General features: G+C 40.6%; 1 protein-coding gene and 1 non-coding gene across 2 annotated transcripts; both read right to left on the bottom strand.

The window, feature by feature from the left end:
* Nucleotides 1-1,434: 1,434 nt before the first annotated feature.
* Nucleotides 1,435-1,520, bottom strand: LOC114819360 (small nucleolar RNA Z221/R21b). Its single transcript, XR_003766417.1, has one exon. It is a non-coding gene; the product is annotated as a small nucleolar RNA Z221/R21b (small nucleolar RNA).
* Nucleotides 1,521-10,110: 8,590 nt separating this feature from the next.
* LOC103437233 (protein LAZ1 homolog 1-like) lies at nucleotides 10,111-15,737 on the bottom strand. Its single transcript, XM_029109137.2, has 9 exons — nucleotides 15,600-15,737; nucleotides 14,239-14,563; nucleotides 14,072-14,128; nucleotides 12,972-13,080; nucleotides 12,552-12,736; nucleotides 12,366-12,454; nucleotides 11,820-12,075; nucleotides 10,941-11,192; nucleotides 10,111-10,840 (listed from the first exon to the last, which is right to left on the bottom strand). Exons 2-9 carry the CDS (start codon nucleotides 14,452-14,454, stop codon nucleotides 10,544-10,546), a joined length of 1,461 nt encoding a protein of 486 aa, XP_028964970.1. The 5' UTR covers nucleotides 14,455-14,563; nucleotides 15,600-15,737; the 3' UTR covers nucleotides 10,111-10,543.
* Nucleotides 15,738-16,532: the final 795 nt, after the last annotated feature.

The raw sequence follows: 16,532 nt of genomic DNA, 5'->3' as shown, positions 1-16,532 counted from the left end.
CACCCCTCTCGACCCCCTCCCTTCTTCTCCCTCCCTTCTCTTCCCTCCACCCATCCTCCCCATACACCCACCCATTCCCCTACTCTGCACTCACCCTCCTGCACACTTCTTCCAAGGAGGTGATGTTGGTGGGAGATTCAGCAACTGAGATGAGTTCAAAACTGATGAGAAAGAATAACAGAAGCAGATAAAGGGAGAAATTGGAAACAGGGTTTGAGAGAAAACCCATTTGCTCTTTTCAATTTTTGGATCAAATCATGTGAGTTCTTGGAGTTTCTGATATGGGTTTTTGAAAACTTTGAGAAAAATCAAGCTGGGTAGAGTAAAGATTGAAGCTTTTTTTTGCTTGAAACTGATTTTTCTGCAAATAAAAAAAAAAAAAGGGTTTTTATTTTTGTGGGGTTTGGTATTTGGGTTTCTGGGTTTTGCTTCTCCGACGCAGACGACTCATATCCCCAAACCCTATCCCGAATGCCCATGCCAAATTCCGACCCAGCACCCGTCCTTCTCCCTCCCGCAACAGCCAAATCATTTCCCTCCTTCACCAGCTCTGAGAGATTTCCCACCGATTTAGGAACATTTCCGGAAAAATAATAGCAACCCAGATCAAGAACTTTCAGCTTCTTCAGCTTCGAGAAGCTCAGGAGGATTTCGTAGAAGTCGCATACGACGCCGTGAGGGGCGGAAATGCAGAGGTCGTCGGGGAAGAGGGAGCACCAGGGGATGTCGAAGCCCAAAACTGTGTAGACGGTGTCTTGCTCGACAGGAGCAAGGAGGGGTTGGGGTTGTGAAATGACGTCTGTGGATAGGAGGGTTGTGAGGAGGAGGAAGGTTATGAGTGTAGATGAGAGAAGGGGGGGAGAAGGAAGGGAATGGGTGGATGTGCAGGGAAGTTAGGTGCACGGAAGAGAAAGGAAGGAGGGAGGGGTGAAGGTGAACGTCCAGATTTATTTTTTTTTAATTTTTTTTTTAATTTTTAATTTTTTAATATTTACATGGGCCTCAGTCATTATCCACGTAAGCATCACGTGATCACTTAATAAGAAAGTTAACAGTTTGATTAATAGATGTATAAGACTGTCTCAAAATTTACATTATGATTGTAGGACGAAAAAAACTTGATGTACTAAATATTGTTGGGTAGTAAACTGATATTTATTAAAAAAATAATAATAATAAAAGTGAAAAATAATGAAGACGGAAGATTTAGAAGGAACCATAAGACACCAAAATTGTATCCCCAAAAGCAAAAGAGCTGTACGGTCCGCATCATGGTTGGATCCAAAGATCCCATCACTTGGTCTCTCGCATCAAATCCCTATCATTCTTTTTATTTTTCTGAATTTTAATTTGAAATCTGGATACATAGAGAAATTTGAAAAACAAAACAAAATGAGAAAAGAGAAAAAAGGAGCGGAGAGGAGAGGAGAGGAGAGGCTCAGAAGAATTGGGTATGAGAAATTTATCAGCACAGATTCATCAGAGTGGTGCATGACTTCCTCAGGTGATCATCATTGCCCCCTCCCTCCCCACGAATGCATACGCTGCTAAACAAACACCCGCAGACTCACTCACTCACTCGCAGAGACGGCCACAGAAAGAGCGCGCGACGGATGAACTATTTTATCAGGAGGCCTTCTGCGCCTGCGGTGTAATTTATAGAGATGTGCGCAAAACCCTAGTTGCTAGCTCCTCGATTTTGTATGGTGCAAAGACAAATGTACCCTAACATTTCTACCAGGCTAAGCTAAGGGATGCAAGGCCCATTCGTTTTCTTTTCCACCTGATGAGATGACAAGAGAAGGCGGCCCATACTTATTTTTTCGCTTTTCAGATAGGCTTTTTTTAGCATTTTTGCAATGCTTAAAACTTGATTTACTCGTTTGGATGTACTTTTAAAATGACTGAAAACGTTTTTTGTTAAAAATATTTTGGAACCAATCTTTAGTAAAAATGCAAGTAAATTCTGGAAAAGCACTTTAAAATGCTTGCTGTAAAAAGTACATAACTGGTGCTTCTTACAAAAAGCACTTTTAAGTGTTTTTTGAATCAAAAAACATTTTCTCTAAAAGCACTTTCAGTTATTTTAAAAACACATTCAAACGAGTCTTCTCTTCGGAAATCAATTGGTTTCAGACTCACTTTCCTTACACTGGAGCATAGTAATATAGTTATTTCATCCTTGTTGGAAGTAAGGGATCCAATTGGTGTGGAGAAAATTCTCTCTTTGAAACCAAAACATTACATCTAATTTTATACTCTCTCCCTTGTGCAACATGGACCCCATTTAACAAGACTTAATGCCGCATGGCAAAATTGATGTTTCACCGAATTGACAACATGGGACGAAATTTGAGTTCTATGGTCTTTGGTGGAACAAATTGAGTTCTAGAGGAACAGACAACAACAACAACAACAACAAAACTTTTTCCTACTAAGTGAGGTCGGCTATATGAATCCTAGAACGCCATTGCGCTCGGTTTTGTGTCATGTCCTCCGTTAGATCCAAGTACTCAAGTCTTTTCTTATGGTCTCTTCCAAAGTTTTCCTAGGTCTTCCTCTACCCCTTCGGCCCTGAACCTCTGTCCCGTAGTCACATTTTCGAACCGGAGCATCAGTAGGCCTTCTTTGCACATGTCCAAACCACCGGAACCGATTTTCTCTCATATTTCCTTCAATTTTGGCTACTCCTACTTGACCTCGGATATCCTCATTCCCAATCTTATCCTTTCTCGTGTGCCCATACATTCCACGAAGCATCCTCATCTCCGCTACACCCATTTTGTGTACGTGTTGATGCTTCACCGCCCAACATTCTGTGCCATACAACATCGCTGGCCTTATTGCCGTCCTATAAAATTTTCCCTTGAACTTCAGTGGCCTACGACGGTCACACAACACGCCGGATGCACTCTTACACTTCATCCATCCAGCTTGTATTCTATGGTTGAGATCTTCATCTAATTCTCCGTTCTCTTGCAAGATAGATCCTAGGTAGCGAAAACGGTCACTTTTTGTGATCTTCGCTAGATTGCTCTGGTCATTAGTGTGGATAAGTATATAAATGGATAGAGATAGGAAAGCAAACACAAGATGTACGTGGTTCACCCAGATTGGCTACGTCCACGGAATAGAGGAGTTCTCATTAATTGTGAAGGGTTTATACAAGTACATAGGTTCAAGCTCTCCTTTAGTGAGTACAAGTGAATGATTTAGTACAAATGACATTAGGAAATATTGTGGGAGAATGATCTCGTAACCACGAAACTTCTAAGTACCGGAGTGTGGTATCGTCTTGACTTGCCTTATCTGTCTCATAGGTAGATGTGGCATCTTCTCTCGAAGTACTCTTCCTCCATCCATGGGTGGTATCTGTAACTGGAGGAGATGCACAAGGTAATGTATCAATTTCACTTGAAGCTTACTTGTAGTTTCAGGCTTGGTCAAGCGCGATACAAACCATGTAGTAGGAGTCCCCCAAGTAGCCAGGCTAGGGGATCTGCTGAAAGATGTGACAGACAAGGTAAGCAATCAGAGCTCCGGCTGATTGTTCACATTCTCCCTATCTTGCAGGCAGCATGAAGGATAAAGAGAAGAAAAATGAGAAGAGATGATATGAGATACTTTTGCTTTTGAAAAAGTAACTTTCCACAGGCTTATTCTTGAACCGGGCTGGAGGGTTTTCTGGTTTCCTCCAGAGTATAAGGCCGACTGAAGAATTTGAGGGTCAAAACAAGTCCATCAAATCTAGAGTACGTTCGACCCTGCTGATATGGGATACTTTTGCTTTTGACAGAGTAGTGGATGTATCGGCACGTGTGCTGTTACTCTTGTCTCCACATGCTTCCTTGTATCCTTCTCACTTGCCCTATCTGTTCCTCAGGCAGATGCGGTATCTTCCCTGGAAGCATAAGATGTTGAAGATGAGTACTCGAGAGCAATGCCAGGTAAGTAATCAGGTAAGGGGTTCCAGGCAGTCAGTTCCTGGCTGGAAGCTTGATTCCAAGTGCTGACTGATTGCTCTCTTTCTCCTTGTCTTGCAGGTAAGAACAAGGCTAAAGGAAAAGACAGGGAAAAAGCATGATATGGGATACTCTTGCTTTTAACCCTGATGATATAAGATATTCTTGCTCTAGTATAGCTTGTTTACAGAGGTATTATCGGGGGGAAAGAAAGCTAAATATTTCGAAAGGCTTCGTTGGGAGTGCCCTCTCAGATAAGAGAAAGGGTTGAGCATTTTTGCAGGTTTGCCTGTCCGTTAGGGATGGAGGTCGACATATATAGGAGTCTCCCTAACATCAAGTAATAATGCTATTCCTTTACCCTGCTTGGTCATAGCACGGTAGAGGGAGCTGCAAGCTTCACATGTTTTAACTCTGTCAGAGCACTTTGAAAAAGTGGTCTGTGGTATCTGGAAAGCTGATGTTGCGTGTGAAGATTACAGACAAGCTTTATCCAAGGAGATCCAGCTCTTGAAGTTGGGAAAGTGGTGCCTCTTCGGTTTTCGAATAAGCAATCCTGTCGGGGATCTGGCTCTCGAGATTCGGATAACGATGCCTCTTTGATTTTTGAGAAAGCAATCCTGCTGAGGGTCTGGCTCTCGAGATTCGGAGAGCGGTGTCTCTTCGATTTTTGAGAAAGTAATCATGTTCGGAGTCTAGCTCTCGAGATTCGGAGGGCAGTGCCTCTTCGATTTTGGAGCAAGCAATCTTGTTGGGAGTGTTTTCTCGAATGTGAGTAAAGGTTGGGCATGTTTGCTAGTCTACCTTGCCACGAAGCACAGAGGTTGACACACAGGGACTTTCCAATTATCCAGCAGTGGTACTGTTCCTTTACCCTCTCTTCGATTTTTGAGAAAGTAATCATGTTGGGAGTCTGGCTCTCGAGATTCGGAGGGCGGTGCCTCTTCGATTTTGGAGCAAGCAATCTTGTTGGGAGTGTTTTCTCGAATGTGAGTAAAGGTTGGGCATGTTTGCTAGTCTACCTTGCCACGAAGCACAAAGGTTGACACACAGGGACTTTCCAATTATCCAGCAGTGGTACTGTTCCTTTACCCTCTCTTCGATTTTTGAGTAAGTAATCCTGTTGGGAGTCTGGCTCTCGAGATTCGGAGGACGGTGCCTCTTCGATTTTGGAGCAAGCAATCCTGTTGGGAGTGTTTTCTCGAATGTGAGTAAAGGTTGGGCATGTTTGCTAGTCTACCTTGCCACGAAGCACAGAGGTTGACACACCGTGACTTTCCAATTATCTAGCAGTGGTACTGTTCATTTACCCTTGTGGGTAATAATATGGTAGCTAGACCTTCAAAATTTATGCGTCTAAACTTTGTTAGTGTTGTTTCTTTGCAATTCTTTTACCCTTCTTGATCATAGCGATGTAGCGGGAGCTGCAAGCTTCACGTGTCTCAACTTTGTCAGAGAACTTTGGCAAAGTTATCTGTGGTACCCATGAGTTACTGTTGCGTGTGGGAAGTGGGTGATTGAACAATACGATTCATGTGCTTTCTACTTCGCCAGAAATCTTCGACAGAATGCCCATAATTTTCGCAAAGCTGAGTGTGCGTGTGACAGGTGCTGACAAGGCTGGAAAAGTAGGTGCCTCTTCGATTTCTGAGATCGGCCCTCGTGGTCTCTGAGCAGCCCAGCTTTTGAGAAAGCAAGCCTCTTCGATTTCTGAGATCGGCCTTCGTGGTCTTGAAGCAGCCCAGCTTTTGAGAAAGCAAACGCCTCTTCGATTTCTGAGATCGACCCTCGTGGTCTCTGAGCAGCCCAGCTTTTGAGAAAGCAAACGCCTCTTCGATTTCTGAGCAGGCGCCTCTTCGATTTCTGAAGCTTCGTCGAGTGCAGATTTTTATAGGGGCTGACATTAAGTTCCAAAGCACACTTGAATATCCACCAGTAGAAGCTCCATTCTTGCACTTCTAAGATCTTGATTTGTCCGACCTCTTCTCTCTTCAACACCTTTGAAAATGTCTGGCCCCTCCGACCGTCGTTTTGACTTGAACCTTGTTGAAGAGGTAGCCTCGCCTTCTCCAGACAACATATGGCGCCCATCATTCGTCTCCCCTACTGGTCCTCTTACCGTTGGGGATTCCGTGATGAAGAATGATATGACCGTTGCGGTAGTGGCCATGAACCTTCTCACTCCCAAAGATAACAGACTACTTTCCAAACGGTCTAATGAGTTGGCTGTTAAGGATTCTCTGGCTCTCAGTGTTCAGTGTGCAGGTTCTGTGTCTAATATGGCCCAACGCCTATTTGCTCGAACCCGCCAAGTTGAATCATTGGCGGCTGAAGTGATGAGTCTCAAACAGGAGATTAGAGGGCTCAAGCATGAGAATAAACAGTTGCACCGGCTCGCACATGACTATGCGACAAACATGAAGAGGAAGCTTGACCAGATGAAGGAATCTGATGGTCAGGTTTTACTTGATCATCAGAGATTTGTGGGTTTGTTCCAAAGGCATTTATTGCATTCGTCTTCTGGGGCTGTACCGCATAATGAAGCTCCAAATGATCAACCTCTGATGCCTCCTCCTTCTAGGGTTTTGTCCAGTACTGAGGCTCCGAATGATCCCCCTCAAGTGCCTTCTCTTTCTGGGGCTCTACCGACTGCTGAGACTTCTCCTAAGCAACCTTTGTGAAGGCTCCCTCTTGTTTGTTTATTTTGACTCAAGTATATGTACATATTTGTAACTTATCGGGGATATCAATAAATAAACTTTCATTCATTTCAACGTATTGTGTTAAATACACCAAAGCCTTCTTCGCTAAGTTCTTTGAATTTTCTTTTGTTGAAGCTTTATGAGTGGAGCATGTAGGTTGAGGTAGTGTTCCCTTAATTTCCCGAGTGAGGAAAACTTCTCGATTGGCGACTTGGAAAATCCAAGTCACTGAGTGGGATCGGCTATATGAATCTTAGAACGCCATTGTGTTCTGTCCTGTGTCATGTCCTCCGTTAGATCTAAGTACTCAAGTCTTTTCTTAGGGTCTCTTCCAAAGTTTTCCTAGGTCTTCCTCTACCCCTTTGGCCCTGAACCTCTGTCCCATAGTCGCATCTTCTAATCGGAGCGTCAGTAGGCCTTCTTTGCACATGTCCAAACCACCGTAACCGATTTTCTCTCATATTTCCTTCAATTTCGGCTACTCCTACTTTACCCCGGATATCCTCATTCCTAATCTTATCCTTTCTCGTGTGCCCACACATCCAACGAAGCATCCTCATCTCTGCTACACCCATTTTGTGTACGTGTTGATGCTTCACCGCCCAACATTCTGTGCCATATAGCATCGCCGGCCTTATTGCCGTCCTATAAAATTTTCCCTTGAGCTTCAGTGGCATACGGCGGTCACACAACACGCCGGATGCACTCTTCCACTTCATCCATCCAGCTTGTATTCTATGGTTGAGATCTCCATCTAATTCTCCGTTCTTTTGCAAGATAGATCCTAGGTAACGAAAACGGTCGCTCTTTGGTATTTCTTGATCTCCAATCCTCACCCCTAACTCGTTTTGGCCTCCATTTGCACTGAACTTGCACTCCATATATTCTGTCTTTGATCGGCTTAGGCGAAGACCTTTAGATTCCAACACTTCTCTCCAAAGGTTAAGCTTTGCATTTACCCCTTCCTGAGTTTCATCTATCAACACTATATCGTCTGCGAAAAGCATACACCAAGGAATATCATCTTGAATATGTCCTGTTAACTCATCAATTACCAACGCAAAAAGATAAGGACTTAAGGATGAGCCTTGATGTAATCCTACAGTAATGGGAAAGCTTTCGGTTTGTCCTTCATGAGTTCTTACGGCAGTCTTTGCTCCTTCATACATATCCTGTATAGCTTGGATATATGCTACTCGTACTCCTTTCTTCTCTAAAATCCTCCAAAGAATGTCTCTTGGGACCCTATCATACGTTTTTTCTAAATCTATAAAGACCATGTGTAAATCCTTTTTCCCATCTCTATATCTTTCCATCAATCTTCGTAAGAGATAGATTGCCTCCATGGTTGAGCGCCCTGGCATGAACCCGAATTGGTTGTCCGAAACCCGTGTCTCTTGCCTCAATCTATGCTCAATGACTCTCTCCCAGAGCTTCATTGTATAACTCATTAGCTTAATACCCCTATAGTTCATGCAATTTTGTACATCGCCCTTATTCTTGTAGATAGGCACCAAAGTGCTCATTCGCCACTCATTTGGCATCTTCTTCGTTTTCAAAATCCTATTGAAAATGCCAGTGAGCCATGTTATACCTGTCTCTCCCAAAACTTTCCACACTTCGATTGGTATATCGTCTGGGCCTACTGCTTTTCTATGCTTCATCTTCTTCAAAGCTACAACCACTTCTTCCTTCCGGATTCTACGATAAAAATAGTAGTTTCTACACTCTTCTGAGTTACTCAACTCCCCTAAAGAAGCACTCCTTTCATGTCCTTCATTGAAAAGATTATGAAAATAACCTTTCCATCTGTCTTTAACCGCGTTCTCTGTAGCAAGAACATTTCCATCCTCATCCTTGATGCACCTCACTTGGTTTAGGTCCCTTGTCTTCTTTTCCCTTGCTCTAGCTAGTTTATAGATATCCAACTCTCCTTCTTTGGTATCTAGTCGCTTATACATATCGTCATAAGCCGCTAACTTAGCTTCTCTCACAGCTTTCTTCGCCTCTTGCTTCGCTTTTCTATACCTTTCACCATTTTCATCGGTCCTATCCTTGTATAAGGCTTTACAACATTCCTTCTTAGCCTTCACCTTTGTTTGTACCTCCTCATTCCACCACCAAGATTCCTTTTGGTGTGGGGCAAAGCCCTTGGACTCTCCTAATACCTCTTTTGCTACTTTTCGGATACAACTAGCCATGGAATCCCACATTTGGTTAGCTTCCCCCTCTCTATCCCACACACACTGGGTGATTACTTTCTCTTTGAAAATTGCTTGTTTTTCTTCTTTTAGATTCCACCATCTAGTCCTTGGGCACTTCCAAGTCTTGTTCTTTTTTCTCACTCTTTTGATATGTACATCCATCACCAACAAGCGATGTTGATTAGCCACGCTCTCTCCTGGTATAACTTTGCAATCCTTACAAGTTATACGATCCCCTTTCCTCATTAGAAAAAAATCTATTTGTGTTTTTGACGACCCACTCTTGTAGGTGATCACATGTTCTTCTCTCTTCTTAAAGAAGGTGTTGGCTAAGAAGAGATCATATGCCATTGCAAAATCCAAGATAGTTTCCCCATCCTCGTTTCTCTCCCCAAAACCATGGCCACCATGAAAACCTCCATAGTTGCTTGTCTCCCTGCCCACGTGTCCATTTAAATCTCCTCCTATAAATAACTTCTCCGTCTGAGCAATTCCTTGCACCAAGTCTCCAAGGTCTTCCCAAAATTTCTCCTTCGAACTCGTATCCAACCCTACTTGAGGTGCGTACGCACTAATCACATTGATAAGTTCTTGTCCTATTACAATCTTGATTGCCATAATTTTATCTCCTACCCTCTTGACATCTACAACATCTTGTGTCAAGATCTTGTCCACGATGATGCCAACACCGTTTCTCGTTCTATTTGTGCCCGAATACCATAGTTTAAACCCTGAGTTTTCTAGATCCTTTGCCTTACGACCAACCCACTTAGTTTCTTGTAGGCACATAATATTTATCCTTCTCCTCACCATAACTTCTACTACTTCCATAGATTTTCCCGTCAAGGTTCCTATATTCCACGTTCCTAAACGCATTTTGCTCTCTTGAACTCTACCCTTCTGTCCTAGCTTCTTCACCCTTCCCCGTCTAATAGGATCAAAGTACTTCTTTTGTGTGTCCCGTGTAAAGTTGATAGGAGCATATGCTCCCAAACAACTTTGAGTGGAGTCGTTCGAAAAGAAGTTTCTATAGCCTCCTTGCTCATTTAACACTGCATCCGGGTGCCGATGGAGATACAGCGACCCTTGCTCACTTATCACTGTGCTTGGGCCACACAGCGCGCCACTTACGGGTGACGCCCTAGCTTTAGCGCGATCTAGAGGAACAGAATGAGGCTAAAATCAAGTTGCATAAGTGAGGTTGGCTATATGAGTTCTAAAACGCCACTGCACTCGGTGAAGTTTCATGTGCAAAATTACTTTTAAGATTTATTTCTTTCAAACCAATTCACTCATAGAAGATTAGTTTGTCTCAAAAGAGCGATAACACGAGCTAATATAAACACATTCTATACCGAAATTCAATTTTTATTTTTAAAGGTTGTATTCAAATTGATTTGAGGCTTGGAGATACGTTCACAAAGTCAAAATGGCATTACCTCTGTCGGTATGTCTATCCATTGCTCCATCATTCTGTACCCCCCACGGCTGATCAAAAAGAAACAATCCATTCTTGACCCGAAATTCTTGAATGTTGTTCGTCCTGTTGACGAGTTACCTCCATAAACCACCGACTCTTCTGGCCAGCGCAAGTATAGCGACGTCGTCTAAAAATCACGCCGAAATCACAAAATTTACAATTCACTTGTGTTCGTCTTACGTACAGTTGTTAGCATCATCTCCATGCTCTAGTCCGAGACGTTGAAGCTTTAGACTGGGACTGCTGCCTCCTTCCACCGGCTATGCCACTGTCACTGACACTACCTCCAACAAGATTGTCCTGAACTTCAGAAAACTCTCTATTCCATGAGTTTAAGGGGATAAGATAAGTATCATCCTTGATGCTCTTCCTCTGCTCCTCGTGGCGTTTCACATTCTCGGATATCTGATGCAAGGTTTTGTTTATCTTTGCAATTCCTCTTTCAACTGGTTCTACCACATGGGAAACTGTATACTTCATGTCATCAACGATCTGAAACAACAAATCAGAACAGCAGAGTGACCATTGATTTGAGAAAAGAGTTTTAAATGAAACAGAGAAAAAGCATACAATGTTAGGATTAACTACTCACAATTTCTCCACTTCCAAAAATTACATCACGAACACTCTGGGGGAAATTCAGCCGCTTTTCTCTCTCATCATGCCGTGCCACTGCCAGATGCATTCTGGTTGTTCTTTCACAATCACGCACCTCTTCTGGATCAGGAGGTGCTCCCAGTGAGGCATAGTCAGTCATCACAGCAACATTACGAACACATCTTTCTCCACGTTTGTAAGGTACAGCTGGAAACACATACAGGTGGACTACAGCAGCAACACCCATCTGTTTAACAAGTTTGAAATCAAAACCCGTTGAACTTCAGGATCTTATTTGGTAAAAGCTTCTATATACTGAACATCAATCAAAACTTACAACAAACAGGTACACGAAGGACCTATTCAGAATACTCGGCTCATGTATCATAAACTATTATATGCATGAAGGACATAAATTATTTAATTAGCACTTAAGGTTCTATACTCAAATAAATATAGGGTTTAAATACAAGAGACTTTTCATATCTTACTATGAAAGATACCCTTTGTTTCTCTAGTTCTTTAAAGAACTTCAGTGGCTTGCACTAACATTAGCAAGAAGAGTGACCTTCCATTGTTTTCCTTTATAAAACATGGTACGATTACAATTTAAAGTCGAATCTCATTAATAATACAATAAATTAGAACAACCCATCTAGAATAAACTTGATCTCCAATGAGATCCTGGGTTTCTTCTGACCATCTAAAACACTAGTCCAACTCATTAACAAACCTACTTCCTTTCAGAACTGAATTCCATTCAATCATCAATATGTCAAATGTTAAGGACATGTTAGGTCTTCAAGCCCTGCAACATTGGACATAATACAATTCAACAGCACACTTAAATGTTTAGTCGTTAGTCATTACCCACCTCTATGCATATGATGTAGTCTTGTATCCGAGTTTTCAGCTCCTGAGCCAATGACCCTTTGAAGGCACCCATAGAGAAAAGAAATGCAACAGCAACACCTTGCCACCATGTCAAGAACACAATCGACTTGAAAGTCAGAAACTTCGCCAAGGGTTTAATGGGTTGTAATTTATCCTTAATGACGGAGTAAAACTGTACAAGGCAATATAGGGCCCATGTCTGACTAAAATTAAGAACAACTGCCAAGTACGGATAGCTGCAAGCAAACAAAATAATTCAGAACAGTATATATGAGAATTTACAACAGAAACAAGTGCAACACTACAGAAAACATTGTACAAAAATCACAGTTGCGAATCATCCTAAGCATGTGCAAACATTTATATGCTCAAGAAAGTATGTGGAAGTGTGTGCCTGTGTGGGTCAAGCATCAATACATAAGGCATACTCAACCTGTCATCTAAGAAGACATGGAATAATTGTCTACTAGTAAAGGTCAGACAAACAAGCTTTTAGACCTAAATAATACAGAAACAAATATCTTACCCATATCTCCAGTCAAATTTCCCTTCTCCATAAACACCACAAGTCTCAAGAATCATTGCTAGCAAAGCGCAGATCAATTTCACTATCATCTGGAAAATAATGTTTCAACAAGACCAAATAAGGCTGAAAAATTTCAAGGAAATAGAATAATTTAAATAAATTTTCAACAGGAAAATGAGTACATACATACTGAACGATGCCAACTTTCACAGCATGGTAGAATGTGGAGCCAAGAGGCCAGTCTCCTATGAGGCAATTCAGTGGGAAAGGATGCTCTACAACTCCATAAGCATAAGCTTCTTTCAAAAGTGGTGTGCTCGAATCAACTACACTCTTATTCTCCATAAATTCAATTGTCCTCTCTTCACCACCTTTACATAGAAAAATGTATGTCCACAAGGAGGCAAATTTTTCAGGTTTACATTATTAAACATGTTAAATAAACTTGGTTATTTTCTCATCGCTAGGAAGATTGCTTATCAACATATAAAGTTTCATTAATGTGCGCTGCACACAGTGCAAAGAATAGTTCTAACGAAAAAAATACTGATTAATCTCACTATTAATAATCACAGAGGATTCAGCATTCACATTTCAGTTACATACCTAAGCAGGCTATCAGGTATCTCTCAAAACAATATAGTGCAAATGCCTCATAGCAGTCCCGAATTGCTTCGCAGTTGAAGGCCACATTTGAGTCCAACAGTGACAAAAACTGCAGCAAAAAGCATAAATACCCACAACAGCTAATTAATCCACAAAATGGTAAATACTAATAAAAAGGGCGGCTTGGATACCTCAAAGACTAAAAGCAGACAGATAACAAGAAAAAAGACCAACTGTATGTCGACATATTACTTTTGTAATACAGTTTCCAACAATTAGAATTCCAACAACTAGAGCAGACTTCACAAATTGAATATCTGTAAGAATTGTACACAAAGGATCAATTATGAAGAAATATTATGCCTGTCATAACTCTAGGATTTGCAGTCAAAAGGCGATTCCTGCCTCTAAGAAACTTTGCAAAATTATCTCCAGTTTTAACAAGTAACAAAAATAGAACTCCCCCTCTACAAATGAGGTAATAACATAATCTTGCACAAGACATGAAATACATCTCAATTCTGTTTTCTATCATTTCAACAGGTTGGTATTACCTAACTAATATGTTGCAATTGAATCCCTATACTTATCAACATATCTGGCATACTACAATTTTTCTTTCATAACACAGAAGCAAACACAACTTCTTCCTATACATCCATTTGAAGTTGTAGCCTTCCAAATAAGATCCTGCCAATACTCAATCCAGTACACATTCCAGAGGAATGCTCTGGAATGTGCATTCATTTGAGCTCCATATCTATAATAATAACTATGTCACACCTCTAGTGCCAAGCTTATTTTACTTGAAAAGAATTCCATGAACTGTTATTCCATTACATACTAAATTTGTAACTATTTTCTAACTAATTGATAAGGGTAAAGTCGTAAAATGCCTTCATTTTATAACTACCCTTGAACTATATGTGTGTTCTCATTAAACTAAAAGCACTTCATCATCCCCAACAAAACTCAAACTGTTCTGAATATATTAATATAAAGATTGATTTATAGCAATATAAATAATTATACTTATATTGAATACTCACGAAAAACTAGCATACAACCGAAGAAAGTGATAGCGAAAAGTACAGTCATACCGATTCCAGTGCATAAACAGGAACCATCAAAATGAGACCAATCAGAAACTTCTGCTCCTGAAAATAGATAAACGGAAAAGAAAAAAATGTCACAAAAAGATGAATCAAAGCTATCTTCAAACACAGAAGCAATATAAAATTTCTCGGGAGGAATACAAAGATTAGACCTCTGGCTGATTATATGCAGCTAAATGCTCGAAGATAAGGTACATGGAGAGAAAGAGAGCAACAAGTACAAAAATGCTAGCACTGAGGATTGGCCAGCTGAAAGCTGCTGATGATTCAGCACCAAGGTTGAGTGACCACATTTCTCCTAATCTGCTCGAGGACTCAACTAGGGATATAAAGAAAAAGGAAGAACATAAAATTCCCCTCCATCCCATTGAGTTAGAGTCTCAAAATATATGGTTAAACTTGAGCCAATGAACGTGCTTTATAATTTTGGTTAGGCTTTGAGAACATAAGGAAGAAGCATCCAGGGAAAACGAAAATCTGCAAGAATGGAAAATTTTAATTAATGTAAAAAGTACAAGCGCTACTATTTAACAGTCAGAAAACAAATATCATAACGGATACCGATCTTTTAACTCGTGATGTTTCTGGTGAAACATACAGAGATGTATAATACTAATTCCAACATAATACCGTTATCAAAGCAAAAGATGCACTTAAATGTCTTCCATCAACATAACTCTTCATTACAAGCAGCATGCAAAACCAAACAAGATAAATGTCAGGAATTCACAAGTTTCAAATCAATACATTCAAAAGTCTATAGCTTGCTTCAAAAGGCATGATATCCGCAGGTTGTCCTCGGGTTGGAGTGTCTCAACCCATGTCTATCCGCCAACATTTAGTTTGGGTTAAAAACAAATATAACTCTTTTTCTCATCTACAACCAGTGTCCGTCTGCCAGCGTTTAATTCGGGTTGGATTCGGGCTGGTCAGGTTCATCCAACTAACCAAATGCCCATACCTAGTTGTCATCGACGCTTGCACCAAAATTACAAAGCTGAAAGTACAAACCTTGCACCTTATCAACGCTTACAGAAGTCATAATTTCTATCATTAATACACAATACTAGATCTCTAATACACATAAAATCAACAAAAAACACAGTAATTAGTACACTAATCAGTATCAAATAATAACCATTGAATATTATTTCCCATCTAGTGTAACACATTATACTAATCTGCCATTGACTATGAAATTAAACATTCCAGTACAAAAAAACAAAAATTATTTCTTTATTTTCTTAGCAGCCGGACAAATTCAGCAACAAATTTATTTCCATCACCAAAACCTCTAACTTCCAGAAGCAGAATACAAAAAGCAACAGCAATTAATTCACATTCGTCACTAGAAATCAAAGGATAAACCCTAAAACTTCCATCACAGAGAAAAATCTTAACCTTTTGCGAAAGAATTGAATACCGACCAGAAACAGTCATAATTCATGAAGACGAAAAAAGGAATAGAAAAGATTTCTGAAAAGGAAACTGAGAGGAGGGACTGCATACGAACCTGTGCTTGGGATTTTCCCGGGAAAATTTGACAGTGAAATTACTTTCCGCGAAAATCGCAAGGAAAATTATAATTCGTCCGGAAAGAAGACGTTTTCCCTTTCGCTTCGGCTGGTTCGGGAAGACCATCGTTGAATTAGTTTTTTTTTTTTTTTTTAATTTAATATTAAATAAAGAAACACGAGTAAGAGTCACATGGCAGTGACCTAATTTTTGCGACGGATTTACATCTGACTGTGGCAGCTTTACATCTGGCAGTGGCGTATGATCGTGCGGCTTTCGGACTGTCGTCCTACGAGTAAGCTCATTGGCTGTGGTTTTAGATGGATGACGTCGAATTAGGCAAGGGTAACTTTATTTCCACGCAAGCAAGTGCACGTGGCAAGATCTCACTCCCGGTTTCCACGTCAGCTCTACAGTGCCTCGCTTCAACACATTCTTTTTGGGTATTTATCAAATATAACCAAAAATTAACTCTTAATTTCAAAAATGTCATTTTTTATAAAAGCTTTCAAATATATTCAAAATTTTACTTAAATAGAAACAAATACCCTCAAATTTTACAATTAAATAAATTAAAGGCTTTATAGCTACTGTTGCCTCAAGGTCCGATCCAACTTCACCTTTGCTTATAAACTCCACCACCACAACCCTATGTCCTTCAACCTTCTCATCAACGACATTGAGCGCCGTCGCGGTTACGGCAAGTGAGAGCAGCAAAATTTCAATCATGCATTCAACGCATTTTTTCTTACTAATATCATTTTTAGTTTTAAATATAAAAATAGTTTTTTAAGTTAATCCACATGTTGTTATATGATTGTATTTGTGAGACCCACGTGGCGTCACATCATCACACTAACAGAACAATTGACAGATTTTTCATGAAAAAACTAAAATGATCACAATGGACAAATTCAAAGAAAAACTAAAA

The sequence above is a fragment of the Malus domestica genome, chromosome 10 (genome assembly GCF_042453785.1).
Source record: "Malus domestica chromosome 10, GDT2T_hap1".
In the NCBI taxonomy this organism is placed as follows: Eukaryota; Viridiplantae; Streptophyta; class Magnoliopsida; order Rosales; family Rosaceae; genus Malus; species Malus domestica.
Note: the sequence above shows the minus strand (reverse complement) of the source record. Positions and strands in the feature narration are given on the sequence as shown.

Excerpts from the sequence above, each read along its gene's own strand:
- LOC103437233 (XM_029109137.2), bottom strand. The coding sequence starts at position 14,454 with ATGGGATGGAGGGGAATTTTATGTTCTTCCTTTTTCTTTATATCCCTA. Across the intron at positions 13,081-14,071 it reads CTGTTTATGCACTGGAATCG|TTTTTGTCACTGTTGGACTC; the intron begins GTATGACTGTAC and ends TTTTTGCTGCAG. Across the intron at positions 11,193-11,819 it reads ACTACATCATATGCATAGAG|ATGGGTGTTGCTGCTGTAGT; the intron begins GTGGGTAATGAC and ends CTTGTTAAACAG.